Source organism: Uloborus diversus, chromosome 2, assembly GCF_026930045.1.
Source record: "Uloborus diversus isolate 005 chromosome 2, Udiv.v.3.1, whole genome shotgun sequence".
Lineage (NCBI taxonomy): Eukaryota > Metazoa > Arthropoda > Arachnida > Araneae > Uloboridae > Uloborus > Uloborus diversus.
The window spans coordinates 92,147,850-92,168,225 of record NC_072732.1 but is presented as its reverse complement, the minus strand read 5'-3'; the positions used below and the strand labels follow the sequence as shown (position 1 = coordinate 92,168,225).

The following is a 20,376-nucleotide window of genomic DNA, read 5'->3' as shown; positions in this document are numbered from 1 at the left end:
GATGACGTCAGAAGCGTTACTCGATCAATGGCTATTATATACATGGGGATGTATATAATAGCCAATGATCAATGCTACTAAAGAAAAATATCCTATATAATAAATTCACAACGTAATTTTTACTTTGTACAGAACATAGGAAGTACTATATTTATGTAATTATATGTTAGTAAGGTTAAAGTTGTTTTTCAACTTCGTGTTAAAGTAACTAGGATTAATTGGAACAAGTGTATTAAATTTAATACAAAGTAGATCATATTTATATTGTTTGCCCATACCTGATATCGAATCTACACTGTTAAAACCAGAAGTGCCACAGGGGTAAAGAATTTCACCCTAGGGTGAAAAAACGGTGACTCAGGGTGCAACAGAGGCTAGGAAGTGTCGTTAAGGTGCTTTTGGTTCCTCAGTGGATGAACAACGTTAACTCAAGTGCTAAAAGACCATTCAATAGGAGAGCGACTCGTTGCGCATGCGCCCTGACAACAACTCCAACGACAGCTTCAGTTTAAATGGCGAACGAAGGAAGTTGCAACGAAATTTACTTTCACATTGAATGTAGTACAAAACATAAAATTTCGTGGATTAATCTTCGAAACCTCGCGTAAGTAAAGGCATTTGATCATATTGTAGCTCTTAGAGCTTTCGAACATATTTAAAGTGTTTAAAGTATGTTGACAACTGCTTATTGTTCCGTTTACCTTATTAAATATTTAATATCTTGCTATTTATATCCTGCAAAACTGTTACCTAAAACTATCTATCAGTACTATCTTGAACAACAACAACATTAAAAATAAAACTTTAAATCAGCTGATAATTGAATAGCTAATTCCGGAATAAAAATGCATCGACGCGACGTGAGCAGCCTATATACCAATGTATATTTCTTCAATGAAATAACTACGTAGTAAAAACGAACAAAGCAGCAAAGGTGGAGGAGGAAAAAAAAAAAACCGCGTGAAAAGAAATCTCTCTCACTCAGTGTGACTCATGAGTTTTACATCGTGTTTTGGTTAACGTATCTTCCTTAGGCATTATTTCATGAAGCGATTGTAGTTATCTACTCGTTTTATTTTTAATCTGACGGAAAACATGACATTGGAAAGAAGGGCTTTTAAATTAGTATTTATCTTGTACGCATAGGGATACTCAAATATCGAATCTTATAATAAGTATTGATATGTTACGCTCGATTAAAATTTTAAGCGTTAATGAAACGCTTTTATTTTCCCATGATTCTAATCTAATGATACCTAATATTTCTGGTTGTTCCGGCAAATGATTGATAAATACCTTCCCTGTTCTTTTTCAGTACGGATCATGCAGTAAAAGTTGTCAACAACATATTAATTATTGAGCAGTCCAAGTGTGAATGCAAGAAAGTTAGTGCACGAACAGACAAATTAAAGTCATGAACACTTCTAAACTATGTTCGAAAGTTGAAATGTGATCAAATGCCTTCGTATATATAAATCAAAATAAATAAAACACAATTGTATTCAAAAACTCACACAACACGGGGCGGGGGGGGGGGGGGAATCTCTATAGGAAGCAATAAAGGTGCCATTTTTCTCACCTAGGGTACCATCTTTCACCTACGGTGCACGTTACGTGAAGGGAGCCAGTTTTTCACCCTTGCTAAAGGTGCAATTTCGGCTCTCTTTCGGGTGTCGCTGGTGAACAAGCGTTTCACCCTTGAAAGGTGCCAAACGCAACCTGTAGTTTTAACAGTGTAATGGATGATCAAAATTTCTTTAAAGAAATTCTTTCTCTTATGTAATAAAATGTTAAAGTACCCTATTTTGTAAAACATTATTTAAAGCGAGCTGATGTGTGCATCACATGACTTCCTTTTACCAATTTTAATGTCATTTTCCCATTATTGGCAATTTTAATGTGATTCAATAGTTTACTCTCTAAATATCACCACCAGTGGACAACTGAAACCAGATTAAGAAAAAAAAGAAAACCGCCAAATTTGTCGCCAAGTTGGCAACAAATCTTGGCGACCAAAAGACTGGCGATATATCGCCAAGTGTCCGCCAAATTGTAACACCACTTGAGGTTATATCGAAATTAACAATGATCCCCAAAAAGGGGATAAAAGACTCCCATAGAGACACCCGAATGCAACCAAAAGAGAAGGTGTACAACTAGACCCCACTAAGAGTCTACGTACCAAATTTCAACTTTCTAGGACATATCATTCTTGAGTTATGCGGCATACATACGCACATACGCACATCCGCACATACGCACGTACATACATACGTACATACGGACGTCACGAGAAAAGTCGTTGTAATTAACTCAGGGAATGTCAAATGGATATTTCGAGTGTTTATACCCGCGCGTGGTCGGGTTAAAAAGAAAACTCAACATTAATTCGGGGGTGAGCAAAATGGAAATTAAGGCCGAATTTTGAGTGAATTTTTTTTCGCGAATGCATTACTTCCTCTTTTGTAAAAGGAAGTAAAAATGACAGAACACGAAAACACACACCGACACACAGAAAGCTTTCTAATGAATACATTATTTCCTGTATCATGGAAGCAAATTGATTTCGTGCATGTTCTTGTAAATGCATCTTTAAAACGCCAAACGTGAGTTTTCAATCATGGTAACCCCAGAGTATTTTATCACCTTTCAAGGAATTTAAAAAAAAAAAAAAAAAAGATAATAATCTTTTCAAAGCGAACCTTTTCACACTACACAACAGCGGACACAATGGACAGTTCACATCACATTTCTAACGCAAGATAAAGGCAATTTGTGAACCACCCCTTAAAATCAATTACAACAAAGACAGAAAATAGCTAGAGAATGAAGGGAATTAACTAAACCCTAGCATTAAAGTCCCGATAGGAAATATTTTAAATTTAAGGACTTGACAGTTATAATTTTCCAGCACAAGTTGTTCTCTGATTTCAAATGATAGGAACTTGGGCTAATCCTTTTTGATGAGTCCCGGATTTGTGTTGAACTGATTTGGAGGAAATATCTATTCTCCTTTCTGAGAAGAATTACTAATGAAGGGTTTGACGGTTTTCAAATTGGTATATTGAAATAGTTCATAGACTGTTAGAGGGCTCACTGGGGAGGAGAAAGCTTTGCAATGAATGGAAATCATGAAAATTCGTGACAATTTATAGCTGTGAAGATGTCTGCTTGTTATTATTTCAGAGCCGACGCACTTCATGCAGTTTAAATCGTGAATTTCATTAAGAGAAAGTAGCATTCTTTTCGATAATAAAAAGAAGAAAGACTTACGTAAATTATTCAAAATTGTTTATGAAACCTTTTTATTTCAGAAATAAGAATATGTTTCTGAATACAAGTGATAAAAGAGAAATAAACTACAGCATTTTTTCATTAAGATGCAGTAAGCAAATGATAAAAAAACTGCGATTGATGAAAATTTAATATAGACCAATGAACTTTCCTAAACCACATAAGAGCCATAATTTTTTTTGAGTTTTAGATGCAAGAAAAAATAGTTTTGACTCTACTCTCATATTCTATTTACGCTTGAAATCTGTAAAATGAAAGCTAAATTTCTATAAAAAATAGTATATTGTTTTCTTAGTCATTAAAACTAAGTAAATAAATAAACAAAAAAGTCCACAAAAATCGCTAAAATATGAAAGTCTAACGTAAAGAAAGTATTTCAATAAAAATGTAAAAGTAAAAATAGTTCATTGAGGTACGGACAATGTAATGATCGGTTCACATTTTGTTCCCCCAAAACTTCTGTTTTAATAATGCTATTAGGAAAAAAAATAGAAATGTTTATTTTTTTAAACTTAGCATTTATGTGTTCTATTTTAAGCAGCTCAAAAATTTCTCTTTATAGGTCTACAGCAAAATTGAAATCTTTCGTAAATCCTGGTGTAAGATGAAACTTAAATTTCGAAAACTTTAGAAATGAAGCGTATCTGTAGAATAAGTATAAAAGTATTTTTTGATTTGAACCTTTTCAGAAAACATTTTTGAAATGTAAAAGATAATAATACAATGTTACATTACGCAAATTTTCAGCTTATTGCAAAAACGTGTTTTGGAGTCAAAACAACTTTTTTTCTGGTGTCTTTTTATCCAAAAGCGCATTTCTTTGAATTAAAAGGGGGTTCCTTGTAAACACATCTTAAAAGTTATTTATCTCTTGCCTATAGATGCTAGATGCAAATTAATTTCAAGAAAACTTTTACTCAACGTATTTCAGTAACGCAGTAATTCAAACATTTGGTACAAAAAATAACCTTACTATATAGGGGAGGTTGAGCCACAATGAGACATGGGCTACATTGATACATTGTAAATTCAACAATAAATATAATTCTGACAGCTAATAGTTACTGTTTGGACACACTGAAAGTTATTTGGATAATGTCTTGTATGTATTATAATCTTGAAAAACTTCAACAATTAAGCTAAGTGTTGTAGTTTATGTTGTTACTGACACTTTAATCTTCTATTATTCAGCTATATTATATTTAACTCGTGGTTTATTTTAATCATATGAAACAAAGATCTTTATTTTGTTGTTTGGGCAACAATGAGACACATTTTTTGGGCCATAGTGCGACTTCTCATTGTGGCCCAAGTAGCAGTAAGCAATTGTAGAATAATTATCTACTTCTTGTTTTAGTTTATAAAAAATGAAATTTAACAATAAAAAATAGGCTTGGTTAAAATTTTTTTTTAAACTAATTATCACAAGTGACGCGGGACCTTAAAGAAGGGGATTTTTCTTAGCTCAATTCCGTTTGAGTGGAAAAAGCTCAAGCCGGCGTACTTTTTATAAATGCTTAGTATCTGTAATTACAAAGTGTTCTGATAATGAGGTAGAAATACAGTGCATGGAGAGTTTTTAACGCCTCTAAAAACAAATTTATTTATATAGATTACGATATTTCGAATATTAGCAGCCAAGATATCCTGGGAAAACTGCCCTCAGCCAGATATCCATTCAGAAGGGAGAGTGCTTATAATGCAATTTCAGGTTGTATTAATACTGTTGAAAAACGCTAAAATTTAATCTTTGCTTATTTTTTGTTTAAATATTTTATTGAGTTGTTTAAATGCAGTACTGAAATGTTGAAATGCTGTTGCAAAATGCTTTTTACTAACTCTGTACCGAATTAAGTTTCTTTAATAAACTAGCTAAAGGAACTTATTTTGCAAACTTTATGTAAAAATAGTGACTATTCAGCTGTCCCATTGTGGCCCTACTTAATGTCTCATAGTGGCCCATAACTGGACCACAATGAGACATTTTTCATCGAATTTATAAAGCCTCATAACTTTCTTTTTCTTACATTAAATGGGCTAAATTTGGCGCAATATACTATTATTTGATACCTTTAAAGTAATCAAATATGTTTATGTGCTTTAGAACTCACCAACGTACAAAAAATGAAAAATATGTGTTTTTGTCTCATTGTGGTCTATTCTCCCCTACTTATATGTAATACAATTAAGAGCACTTATAGCATAAGTGAGAAAAGAATGCATCCCCCCCCCATATAAACTGTAAATTTAAGAATGCCTTTTACCGATATTTCCAAAAGAGAACATAAATGAAAGTGATACAGTTTAAACCGCTAACAGTAAAGTAAAAGTTCCCTATGATAACTATGTAACATTATAATGTGTTCGCCAAATAAAAGCTCTTCTTTTCTAAAGACAGATATAAATAAATGCATTTACTTTCTGTACGTAAAATTTCTAAGTCCCTCACCTCAGATGAATAAAATTCGAGATTCTTTCATAACGTTTTAACAAAATAAACATACTTTTTTTTCCAAATAAGTACATTTTCCCGAATAACTTTCAATATATAGGTGTATGTCTTCAGTCACATAAAAGTTTCGTTTTATTTAAAAGCTAGTGGTAGGTATATCTATGCCTTTCTGCTGAAATAGATCAAAAAATCTTAGAAAAAATCTCGAAAAGAAATAAAAACAGTTTTCATAAGTCGTGGTAAATACATGAGGAACGGTTTTGGAAATAGAATATAAATAGAACTAGGAGCGGAGGAGTAGCAAAAAGAATACAAAATGTCTGCAATGATATCAAATTTTCGGAATCTAGAGCGATATATCTAGAAAACGCGACTCAAGCAAATCCCATTATGTATGGGGAAGGTATTGCAATATTTATTTAAGAAATTTAGATATTTTTGTATTTCAAACTTAGTTTTCTGTTTTGAATAAATGTATCTTTATGCGGAAGAGGAATACATATCAACCTAAAGGATTACCATCAGCTGAAAGTGCAATAAATCTCTGTGTAGTTAAAGGTCGGATTAGCATACTTTCTTCTGAGCTCGTTCCACTATAATACAACTAATAGTATTCCACTTGTTTGAATTCTATCTACCAATTGCACAGTCAGAAATGTCCTTTGCTGGAGGAAATTTCTCGTTACGCAAATGGTAAATATAATTCAAACGAATCAAACACAATCGAGGTGAATATGCCCCTTAATTACGATGACTAATCCTAAAAAAAATTAACAAACAATATAATTATTTTATAGAAACCCTTGACGTTTAAAAAAGGTTATTCATTGCTAGCTATTAATTCATACACTAAAAAAATGTCTACACTGTTAAAAAAAATTCGGAAAATTTACAGTAATTGTTACTGGCATCCATGTTGCCAGTAACTATTACCGTAAAAATAAAATGTTACTGTAAAATTTTACGGTTTCATCGGTAGGCCACAGCAACCAATTGGAGCTGGGATCGCTTATTTTTCCGGTATAAATTACCGTAAAAATCAGCGATGCGTTAAGTCCGCCATTTTACAGTAACAATTACCAGAAAATCTTCCTGAATTTTTAACAGTGTAAGGTTACCAGTACTAATGGGTGTAATGTTACACGAATTCTGAAGGGTGTAACATCGTTGTTTTAACAACTTAAATTGTTTGAAGAACTTTGTACTATGGTTTCAATAGAATTCAAAGCGCATGCGTAAAGATTAGAATCGGCCAGAGCAGAGCAGGTAAAAATTCTTATTAGCGAGACGAGAACCGTCCTTGGTGGCCGAGAGGTAAAAACTATTGCTCTGTGACTTGCCTGAAATTCGTTCTGGGTTCTGACCACGCTCGGGACATTTTCTCTCTTAGTGCAATAAAAATGTCTTGTTTGTATGTTAAAATATAAAAAAATTTTGTTGTTAAAATGCATGAACTTAATAAAGCGTTTAAGAAAGTCAGATGAAAGCTTTATTTTTGTAAGCATACAGAAATTTCTGGTGTAACCATACGCAGAAATGAGTGAGACGTGACGCTATAGTTACATTACCATGGTGTAACTTTCCACAAGCGATGTGTAACTTTACATCAGTTATGTTACTCCAGAGCAGTAGAGGCAGCTAAGCTGCCACCGATCTTATAAAGTAAGGTTATACAAAACTTTTTACAGAGTATACAGCTCACCATTTGCATGTACTGTACAGTGTTATCGTTTCCACAAGGTATCGCGTATCAACTTCCTGCGCCCCGTCTATGACTGTTTATACGACTATACTACACTGATAAGCCAAAAAATGTCGTATCTGCGCTTTTCAATAAATTTGAGATATTGTCACTAGCTCGGTCTTGGTAATCGATATTTATGGTAATTCATCAATGAAGATTATTGAGAAAAATATTTCTGAAACAAATGGTATTAGAAACAAGTATATGGAGGCGTGAAACTTCTTATGAATATGTGAAACTTTTTATGAAACTTCTTATGAACTTCTTTTAGAATGCTGCATTATTTTACTATTAAGCTTAAATTTTAGGATTAAACTTTTGAGTTATTTTCAGATGTGTGTACCATCATATATGTATGCATTGTATCTTTAGTGAAGAATCTTTAACAATGCTGGCTGAAAGGTTGCAGTAACCTTAAACATTACATGTCACATATTTCTCAAAACCTGTTTTTCAGTTGTTTGTCTTCTGGTAATAATTAAATGAGTTAGTGTATCTTTAGAGTACTGCATCTTAGAGTATTGCATGAGTATTGCATCTTTAATGAAGAGTCTTTAACAATGCTGGGTGAAAGGTTGCAGTAACCTTAAACATTACATGCCACATATTTCTCAAAACCTGTTTTTCAGTTGTTTGTCTTCTGGTAATAAATAATGAGTTAGTGCACATCAATTTTTTCCCTAAGCACTTTTCCATTGAAAAATTTCCTTGAAGAAAATTTTAAGGTATTAAAGCTTTTTCTTTTTATTAGAACACAAATCGAGGAAGTTGCGGCTTATAAAGAATGGGCTATGGAAGGATGAAAAATAAGATCATGATAATATTTCTATGAACAGTTTTCAGTGCTGGTACTTTCATTTTTGAATTTATATTATTAAAGACATGCACCGCTCCTGAAAATAAATATTGTCTTAGCCCGCATATCCTGAAGTGAGTATAAAGGTGTATCTAAGGCAGAAGTATAGTACAGGCGTCCTTCATATAACACGGTACTTCTACAACATGGCTTCGATATTACACCGTTACCAAATTTGCGATTATTGTCACACAGTTTCGAATTACGCGGTGCGAAAGTTGAATATGATGCCTTGTGGTTTTTATACAATAACGAATGTTATATTTAAAAAAAGATGGGATTTCATTTCCGTTTAATATATTCTGTTAATTTTTGATAATAAGTTTAATTCTTTACTTTGTTTTTATGAAACTTGGTTTCGATACAGCACGGTACACATCCCTTGATTTACATATATTTCTAAGTCTCGTATAACACGGTTTTGATGTAACATGAAACACGGTTTCGATGCAACCCGATACATATTGACATGATTTTTACTATCTACATGATTAGTTAGTGTAAAAAAGGGGTATTTATTTATTTTTTTTAAAGTCTTGTATAACACGGTTTCGATACTACACGGAACGAATCACCCGTGTTATACGAGGAAAGCCTGTACACTCTTTTGAGTTTTGAGTGCAGAATGTGCGATATTTGTTCAATTTGCTCACACGTATAGTGTAATAATTAAATATGCATAAAACATTAATACTACGATAATTTTTACTGTTATTGACTTACTTTATTTTTTTGACAAATGAAGTTGAGTGTACAGTATATTTTTATCCGTCCAATGTTATTTTATAGCATAAGCATTTCGTTTCTTGGGTAGGTGAAATTTATTGCACAGTACAAGCGTCCGTCCATTCCTTTGTGTTTGCTGTATAAAAATGCATGTATATTACAGTGTATGTGAGATACAACAAGAACGAAACATGCATGTTTTATTTAATAATTTCCACAAGATGTGGTTCATATGCTTGTGTATCACTGTTTAAGATGGCTGGTTTTTTTTTTTTTTTTTTTTGAATTTTAGTTTGTGTATTTTCGTCTCGTTTCACTATGAAATTGCTGTGTTTTAAGAAAAGCTTTTAGAAACTGTACTGAATGTTATACTATATGCATGTTATTATTTTGCATGAACAGTGCTTTGCTTCTGTGCTAAATTTACTGCGCACAACATCAGTTATTTCTAGTAAAGAAATAAGCGAATTTTCTAAAATAAGGTAATAAATGTTTATGTTGTTATTACAAGACAAATAATAAAGGCATAATTGTAGAGCAATTAAAATAGCTTTGGTTTTAGCCGTTTTTGGCGCTATTTAAATATTTAAAGACAATACAGCTTCTGCTTTTTTTCGCATAAAAGCAGTGATAGTGGAAATATAAATGTATAATTATAATAATCATGCTAATAATCGAAATGTGAAAGAAAAACCAAAGAAGAAATGTATACATCTTTAAATAATATTTAAAACCATAATTACTACAAAAGAAAAAAAAACCTAAATAGTTCTTATTAGATTGATTAGAGAGGCTAATTGTGTTATACAGAAAGTAAAACTCAGTAAATAATAAAAATTTAAACTTGTGCAGTGGAATACTTACATTTACAAGAGAAGGTATTTGTTCCAACTTCTTAATTTTTGTTCTGAAAAGCGTGTATTAATATTTGAAGAAAATAAAAAAAAAATGAACAAAACATTTCTCCAAGAATAAAAATAGTCAGCCAAATAGGGAACAAACATATTTTGTTGAATTACTGACTATAAAGAAAACTTCACTTCAAACTAACAACCTTAATCTGCGAGCGCTTGAGGATGGAATTTTTTCAATTTGAGAGTGACAGATTCAAAATAAATACTATCTACATTAAGAAGAGGTTGAAGTTTTAAATTAAAATCGTTATATCCAAAAACAATATTTGATAGATAAAGTATGATCAATTTGTGAGTAAAAATTAACACAAATTAGGTCGTGAAAACACATCTTATATTGTTAAAAAAATCGCGCTTAAGAATGAACCAAATTTCGGTCGAAAGAATGCCACAAACACAGTGGAATTGACGTCGGTTAAACCACTGTAAACAGTTCGTAGTATCTACTGTGCACCAAAAACGAACGTGCGGAAGCAAAGCACTGAAGTTCCTACTGTACTCGTTGTATTCTGAAGCTATGTTGCCCATCTCTTTTTCAGAACCATCCCGTTGCATGTTTCACCAACAGAACGGACGGACGCTCGTTCCTGGAGGTCACGTGCACGTGCACGGTACGGCCAGCACTCGTGACGAGTGCGAACGAGCTTGCGTACGACACTCGGACTTCACGTGCCGATCTTTCGAGTTCAATCCGGACTCGAACCTGTGCCTGCTCAGCCCCGACGACTCGTATTCCATATCGGAGGGGCTTAGGCAACCGAATGCCCAAGGACGGTATTTCTATGAAAGGGGATCCTGTATTGAGGGTAAGCTGCTCTCATTTTTCACATTATTTGGAATAGAAGGGGCTGTTGCCAGTTATACAGGCAATTTGGGGTACGCTGCTTCTCTCTTCCAACTGTAACGTAATTTGGTGTGACGTCCATCTTTCACAGTACACACATGCCATAAGGACGACCAGTTTTATAGGATATGCAACCATTCACAATACAACACAAAGAAAGGGCAAGTACAGGAGAGATAAAGTACAGCCATGTCCGAGCCAGGATTCGAACCCTGAACCGCCCCATCCGTTCTCAGACTACTCCGACATCTAGACAGGGCGGTCGGCAGTACAAGGGGTTAGGATTACTTATTTACTATCATTAATCAGTTTTATACCAAGAAAAAAATCTTAATGCCTTAGGAGAAACTAATTTAATGAAAAAAAAAATTATTTAATCATTCGCAGCTGTAGCATTTATTTTCATTACTCTTAAAATGGCCCACATCGTAAAAAATTGCTACAGGTTGTCCCATAATTTAATCCCTAAACATAGTTTATGGTTCACATCATAACAGGATTTCTAGAAACGCTGAATATTTACGTTCGATAAGCATTTGTCTTAAACTGCATAACTGGACTATTAAATATTCTCAGTGGCGGATTAACCCTGTCGCAACAGTCGCAATTGCATCCACAACTCGAAGGAGAAACAAATAGGCACATAATAATATATTTTTTTTACAGGCAAAGTGACCCAAATAATCTTAAGCGATGAGCCCTAAACTTGTAAACCCACCACAACATTTTCTGAGCCCTTAGTATACCAATCAAAATAGCTGTAATAACAAAGTTTTGAACATTAAATTCCTAAAAAAATCTTTATGGAGTATTGTGAACCGGGTTTTTTTACTTTTAAGTAAGCATCTCTTCAAAGCACTCAACGAAATTCTCCATACATTTTTTGTTCTTTATAATTGATAACAGATACAGAAGAGCCATTCTCAGACCACAATGGATCTAACGTTTCGCTTCTTGCTGCCGAGAGGAAGAATAGGATTGGAGAGAAAATTCCCTTTTGAAATCATCAAGACCTATCACGGTCTTCATTGTCACGTAACAGATCTACGCTTTCCCTTTGGCGTGATAACTCATTGGCAGTCTTTGGCTTAATATAAGGACAAAGTAATAAATAGTATTCTAACTCCTCAAATTTGGTGGTGTTACGGATTGTCACGTGACGATCAAACCAAAACCCGTTTCATGTTGATGGGTGGAAAGCAACTGTATGCTTTTTCTATTTAGTACTTTTGCTAAGATTAAATGTCATAAAAACTGAATATGGAAGTTATCAGGATTAATTTCCCCAGCGTTTAATAAGAACTTAGCTGTATTTTTTACTTTTTATTTTTACGCGTTTTTTGTACTATTAAACATGTGATTTATTAGGCTACAGAGATTCAATTTTTTCGCAGCATATTTTTATTTTTTATTAACTAAGGTATTGGTTACACTAGTAAACAAAGATTTTGTTACATGGAGCATTTATAGTGTTTCTAGGGCAATTTTCGACGCTAATTCCAAACATCCATTCAGAATTTTCCCATCATCCAAAGTTTTTGCGTAATAACAGGTTTTTAGTGATTTTTTCCCGTTTTTTGCTATATTACGTAATCATAAAAACTCGAAAGTAACGATTGAAATCTTCTCATAAAGACTAGAAATGTGGAGATAGATAGTCAGGTTTGCTAGTAATACAATGGTAACAGGGGGGTCAGTCTTAAGGGCACCCATTTTCGTAACATACACTACCTGAGTTGAATTATTTTTTATGTTTTACAATTGAATGCAAACATAAAGAACTTATTGATTTTTATTCTAAGGAAAATGCTTTTTAGTATGCAGCAGTAGTATTGAATCTATAATGGATATGTTCGTATTTTATTACCAAACTGATGAGACTTGGTATTAACTCTTCCGAAACTAGTTTAAAAGCTATACATGAGTGAAACGCGTTGCCTTCGTTATCGTTAGCATATTCAGCCAAAATGAAGGAAACATATGGAGATTTGTAAGGAGTTTTAGATAAAATTTTTGTACAACGCATATCATGGGACAATTATTTCTGGCCAAAAAACTGAATTAGAAGAATTTAAAGGAGAAAAAAGAATTGACCTGTTATTGTACAGGCTTTTTACATTAAGTTAGGCCTTTAAAAACTTTGTAGAGACTTTGTAACACTCTTACTGAATTTGATAGCTTAAAACCGGGATTTCTATGTATTGTATTGCTGTAAAGCTAAATAAACGTATCTTTGGAGGACCCCTCCCCCCATTGTTCAAGGGAATAAATTCATGCTGATTAATGCTAGACACTTAAGAGGAATGTTCCTGATGCCAAATATAGAAACAAATAAACAATTGCTAAGTTTTAGATCATCATTTTGATCATCATTTTAGTATTAATCATGCATAAGAATATGCGCATTTCTTTCAAACTTCAGTCTACTGATACAAAATCCTGTGGGTTTTGGAGAAAAACTGTTTGCATATTTGAATTCAGCGCTTCATTTTACACTAAGATCAGGTATTTTTTCTCTATGTAACAAAAAAGTTCTTTTTTGTAGACTAGTGTTATTTTTAAAGAAAGGAGCTGAGAAATTCTGTCGAGAATCAATCCATCCCACAAAGAGCTTTAGCTCTTGGATATACATATAGTAACTGCATAATACGTGTACTTGCGTAATCGTATGAATGACATTGATTCGTTTTAAAAAAAAATCTAAGTTTTTGTGCTACTTTAACACTAGAAAGACGGAGGGGGCTGTGTGGCCCCTCGCGTAGTTTGTTGTTTAATAACTCGGATAATATCTAAAGGAACTTAATGGAATTTTCTGACTTTTCATTATATGACACTATTTGAATGCTTGTTTAATCATTTAATCATTCACCTCATAGTACTGTTAATATTGATCCTTATACCTAGAAAGACGGGAGGGGCCACAGTGCCCCCTAAGCACTTTGACAATTAAAAAATTATTTTTTTTCCTTTCTCCTAATTGTTGTAGCATAAAAAAAGTGCCATTCACTTTAGTTTAACCTGTAACTTCCTCTTTATGCATCCGATTGGATATCCAAATGCTATAAACAGTACCGACTGCTTACCATCCTAACGGTGGCCATTGCTCTTAGAAAAGAAAACTAATTCAACCTTTTGCCCAGTATAGAGAGAAAAACTAAAAATAATTAAATACTAAGTTTTTATTTAGTCATGAAAGAAGGTGTATCAGGCATGTAGACTCCCTCAGGAAGAATTTTTAAAAGAATTCACTCCAAAAATGGGTAGGGGCCACACTGGCCCCCTTCAGTCTTTCTAGGTATACAGAAAATGTCAGTCGTTCTAGTGTTAAAAAGCCATAGCCTGAAAGTGTTTATTATTCCACCACACCCTACCTTTTAGGTTTAAAATTTACATGAATAAACATATTTTTTTTTACTATGTTGCGTCATTTTTTTAAGTTAAATAAATAATTATGATCAAAAACTATCCTCATCCCACGAAAATCCATACGCGGGAATCGGGGTTGCAAATAATCTGAACGTTTATTTTACAAAGTGTTGTAAAAAACACAACACATCAAACGTTTCCAAGTATGGAAAATCAAACAGTAGTGCTCCAATATACCTACAAAATCTCCTTCACAACCGCTATTACCCCCCCCCCCTCTTAAAACAGCATGGAAAGTAGTGTCCTTTCCCAAAAAACATTAAATTTACAACACATTGTTGTGTTTATTGACGCATTAAGTACTGTATAAAAAGAAATAAAATTGACACTTTCAAAGATGACAAATCTAATTTGTACGTTAAAAAACTCTACACTCAAGGACTAGAACTAAAATTACAAGAAAATGATGACATTTGAACTTTATGTTGAAGAGTCAAAAAACATATGCCCTAATTACACGGTTTTCCTGCAATCCGCTTCTATCTTTAATATTTTAAAACTGTATGAATTTTACAGTTTTAATATTTTTTATTTTATTTTTTTTTTTAATTTCTACTCTTTCATTTTCATAATTAATTTTTAAAAGTGTTTCAAGGCTTATGTTTTGTTACTTGAGTGTTTTTTCCATGCCTGTCTTTGAGATTTTTAAAATGATCTTGAGTAATAGATTAAGTTCCAAACTGCCATTCGAAAGAACAACAACAACTCCATGCTCTATCGCCCATTTAACATAAAATGTTCAAAACAGGAGAAAAAAAAAGCGTCCAGCTGCCTTATTAAACCGGTCAAGTTAACGATCAACAACACCAGACTCGTTTAAGTGAGAAAAGGCAACGCTTTTCCAAGAGAAAATGGTGCAATATTTTACTTCATACCGAAAATTGCTGTGGGACTTTTGCGAAAATCGGAGATCACTAATCTCTTTAATTTGCTGGATAGTAAATACGTGATTCCGAAAAATCACTGCGAAACGTGAAGGCCCAGGGGGACTGCCGAAATAAATTAACTTGTAGCTGGGTTGCAGCAATGCTTGAGCTTGCGCGGCATACAAGTATGTTTCATTAATAATAGAGATCCTGTCTTATGATCCCTGAGGACAAGAAACTGCGCAGATGGCCCCAGTCGCGGATCAAGTGACCGCAAGGCTTGCTCCAGATGGTTGATATTGGACAAGACAAAGCTGTTTATATTATTAAATTTTGAGCTCTAGAGATGCCATTCAGTGTTTAGACTGCAAGCATAAGCTAAAAGCCTTCTCTTAGTGAAGATATCTTTAGAAAAGTCATGTCGAAGTTTATCAAAAATTATGCATTGCACAGATGATGTTATAAGTTGTGTTTAGCAAAGCTGCATTATGAAATAATGGATTAATGAACTTATTTATTGGGTGCAGAAAATTTCCAACGACTAAAATGTCCCTAGTACAATGATTGCCCAGAATTAATCAAAACGGTATTTACAGCATATTTGAAAAATTGTTATGAAGGGCAACGTAGCAATCTCATATTTAAAATGATAGAGATGAGTTTGATATGCCAAATCAATGTCAGTTGTCTTTTTTTTTTTTTAAGATGCCAATCTATAGAAATCAAGAGGCTTAAAGTTGTTAAATTTCTTGAGAACTAAGTGACATATAGCTGCATAACAGCGAAATTGAATGGAAAATCGTTTTTTTTTTTTAATTTTTTATTTTTTTTTATTTTAAATCTTCGCTTAGAGTGCCTACCCCCTCCGAACCTAATTTTGTCCATCCCGCATATTCTGATCCCCTGCTGTCTTGCGTTGCCCTTCTCAGTTTCAAAATATTGAAAAACCGAAGAATGTTACGAAAAAAAAAAAAGAAAAACACACACACACACACACAGACACACGCACACAGAAAAATTTTCAGAAAGCGTGCGAATAACATAAACATTTTCTGCATATAGCGCACACACTTTTTAAAATTTTCTTGCAATTACATTCATATAAGAATTTAAGGTTTAATGAACGGTGGACGGAAATAATATTTACGACAAAACATGTATTTTTCGTTTTCTTATTTCAATAAGTAATGAAATCTAGTTTGTTTTTCGTGAAGTATCGTACCTAACTGGCACATTAAATTAGAAAGTAACTCCAAACTAGATATTAACGAAAAAGCATAAAAACACATGTAGAAGTAAGCTATAAGATTGTTTATTTCAAAATTAAAATCTAGCTTCAACGTAATTCTAGGTAAAAAGCAAGTGCAAAATTTAGAAAAAAAAAGGTATAGCACAGATAAAGTTGTAATGCCGCATAACGACAACTTTGTCCAGTAGCATGATCGTGATGCATGATACAATATAGTGCAAGTGCGTGATGCATGATGCAATTACAATAAGATTTGTAAACCAAAGAGTGTTTTGTGTTAAGTAAAGAGAAACAGAAATCCAGTAGCAGGAAAAGCTTTATGAATTTGCGTTAACTAAAAAAGGAAAAAAAAAAGCCTTCGCGAAGTTAAAAATATCGTTAAAACAGAAAAAACACACTCAAAATAATAATAATTATTAAATAAAATTTTTGAAATGCTGTGTTAATATGGCGCGGACTTACAAATTTAAACTAGTGATTTTTTTATGACTAATATGTGTTTCAAAAACTGAATTTTTTATTCAATATACTTAATACTATTACATAGTTTCTGCAAGTTTTACTGAGAAGTCATATTTTTTTCAAAGTCAACTCAATGTAGTATCTTCTAAATATAATATCATTCTTAAAGATAAAAAGAGAACCATTATTATACATTATAAAATCATTCCAAGTCAAACAAAAGCTTGTACCTCTGCAATATATTTCAACGCATAGAGAAAAGACCATTTTTTTTTCTCAAAAGAGTTTGTCTTCTGCTATTATCGACGACATAAATCCAGCTTGCTCGGATTTGAATTTCAAAGCGAATCTCGTAAATTTTGTCTATTGCTGAAAGTGCGCTTAACTGTGGAACACCAGTGTCTTCTTTGTTTAAGAGACACTGAATTTCTTCCGAAACTTTTTTTTCGTTACATCTCACAAGCTACTGTTATCTCTCATCAACTTATTTTCAAAAGGGGAAAAAAAAACAGTACGGATTTTTTTTCTTAATTTTTTAAGAGAGCAATTTTATGTCTTTGTTTTTATGTTCATGTCACCAAGTGAAAACGATATTTTTTTTGTCGTTAATATATCATTTCACCAAAAAAAATGTTAAATCACGAAATAGAATTATGAAAAGAAAAGTAACACAAAAATTAGTTGAAAATGAATAAATAAAACCACTGTTCTTTCACTAATCAGATGGAAAGATAAGCATCCGGTTTCTAGATGGTAAAAGATGCGTTAGTTATGAATGATAGCTTCTTCCTCACAACTTTAATAATAGAAATGCTTTTCATTATTTCTAAGAGAATTTTTTTGGAAGTTTTAGCCTTCGATTTCTTTCTAGAATTGCTATAATCATCAAAACTTTTACAAATTTCAGAGGAAAAATATCATTTCAAATAAGCTAAACACATCCTTCTTCCCTACTGGACTGATTCTTTTGGTTCCGCCTCTATACTGGTCGATTCAGAATTATTTACGCTAAATGCGGTTGGACACTACTCTACATTCCATGGTCCCCATACCAACCACTACGCAGAGTTTAACCAGTTGTAAAAGGCTCTGAAGAGTGTTCTGTGCTTTGATCAGGGGCATGCACCTGTTGACCCGGGCTTGAGCCTGAAGGGGCCCAATATTTTTAAAACTGGCCGAAATATAGGGGTAAATAATATTGAGGGTGGCCTGGAAACGTTATTTGTGGTTGGTTCCAAAATTTCTGTGCACGACTCTGGCTTTGATCCTGACCTGATCCAAACACAGTAAATCATTTTGTGTAACCTTACTCCGTAAAATCGGTGGCGGCTTAGATAACTCCACAGCTTTGCAGTAACTTAACTAATTTAACTGGTATAATGTTACACTTCGTTTATCGAAGGTTACATCATGGCAGTGTAAGTATAGCGTAATGTCTCAATAATTTCTGCTAAAAGTTTCACCAGTATTTTGTGCATGCTTACAGAGAAGTTGATTGAAAGGTTACTCATTAGTAAACATTAATCTTTCATCTGACTTTCTTGAACGACATTTCAGGTTCATACTTTTCAACAATCAATATACACAATTTATTTAATTATTTTAATATACAACCAAGATATTTGTATTGTTCTAAGAGAGGAAATGACCTGAGTGGGGTCCGAACACGCGACGCGAATCTCTCAGAAAAAGCCACTTCCACCTCTCGTCCGCCAAGGATGGTGTTTTTTGAGCTAATAAGAGTTTACCAACTCTGGAGCCGATTCTGATCTTTACACATGCGCTTTGAACTCTACTGAAACCAAAGTGCAAGGTTCCTCCAACTATTTCAGTTTTCTAAACAATAATGCTACACACTTCAGAATTCGTGTAACATTACACCCATTAATACAGGTAATCTAACACATTTTGTTTGCAGTGCAGATGTATTGATTCGGAATATGAAGTTGGAGGACTTTGACCACGAACATATTCAACGTGTTCCAGCCACCATTAACGAATACGCAGTGTTTTCGAACGGCTGGTATTGAACTCGGAACACTCCAGTTCCAATTTCAACGCTTACTGATCAGTTCGCCATGTATTTCGAGTAGTTTAGGCGTTATTTGCAATGCCTACACTGTTAAAAAAAATCCTGAAATTTTACGGTAAAAGTTACTGGCATCCATGCTGCCAGTAACCGTAAAAACCTATTTTGCTGTAAAATTTTTTGGTAAAATAAACAAGATTTAAAACACACAACAATCAGCAGGTTCGAACTTGGAACGTTTGTATGGGCAGGCGGCTTTGCTGACCACCAAATCGGTTGGGGGAGATTGAGTGAGGAAATACGTTGTTATGCGCTTCTAACTGTAGGCCACGTGTTGTTTCAATTGGCGCTGCAATCGCTTATTTTGTCCCGTAAAATTTACTGTAATTTTTTTTCTGTACTGAAAACTCTATTTTACAGTAATTTTTACAATAAAAGTTTCGTGAATTTTTAGCAGTGTAGGCATATTATTGAATGCCAGTTTTCAAGCTCTACAGGTAACATATAATAATAGCTTTATCAGAACCTTTCTTTTTACTATTTCCCAAAGTATAATTTGTCACTCTAAAGAACATCGAGTTGTTATAAACACTGGACATAGAAAGTATATAATAATTGTCATTTTTCATACTTTTCCTACAAACGTCCGGCATTCTATACAAGGCCTAGGCATTCATTAAAATAAAGGCATTTCATACTTTGTCGGGAGCTATATCTATCCTCATATATATAAAAGCGAATTCACTGAACGAGTAACTCTCATGACGTCATCAACAATGAAATTTGAACCACGGCATGATAATTTGAAAATATTTTTTGGTAATGTTTGATATGCTGGGACATATATCAAACATTACCAAAAAATATATAACGACAAGGCAGAACTGAATCCGGTAACTTAATTGTTTTACGGGTAAGACTACTTTTAAGAGAATGAAGAAACGAAAAAGGGTCAACATAAAACGCTATCTACTGTTAAAATTTCAACCATTAAAATGTAACAAAACAGGCAATTGCTTTGTTCGAAAGTAGAAGCAATTTTCACGCGTCATACCTTGACGGGCGATTTTCTAGTTTTAGAATAATCATCTAAAACATTATTTATACAACAAGCAACACTAGTAGTAACATTTTTAGTTTGTTTTTCTTTCAAAATGTTGTGTGTTCAATTCCCCTATTATGAATGTACGTGTTAATTAAAAACTAAATTGAGCTTTAAAATTAATTTATTCACTATATAAATGACTTTCTTTCTGAAACTAATGACTTTAGTTGTATGACACATCAAAATTTCCATCACAATATTTTCTTATAAGTACTTTTGAGTTTCTGCTAGTAATCAGACATCTTCATTATCGGGCAGTCCATGCTGCGGAAAATGTGCATTATGCTGGGGCTCCTGAAACCGCAAAAGTATGCCCGTAATTGGATAGCATTCATTGTCATTACAAAAGACCCACCGTAGATATTAATGAGTTCAGATGACTATATTTAATGAGAAAATGGTGGGGGAG

General features: G+C 33.3%; 1 protein-coding gene across 1 annotated transcript in view; it reads left to right on the top strand.

Annotated features, from left to right (window-relative positions):
• LOC129216421 (uncharacterized) overlaps positions 1–20,376 on the top strand; it is a 237,936-nt gene that overhangs the window by 44,488 nt on the left and 173,072 nt on the right. The window contains exon 4 of the mRNA XM_054850636.1: positions 10,526–10,792. Coding sequence (XP_054706611.1) covers positions 10,526–10,792 — 267 coding nt within the window. The remainder of the gene's footprint in view (positions 1–10,525; positions 10,793–20,376) is intronic.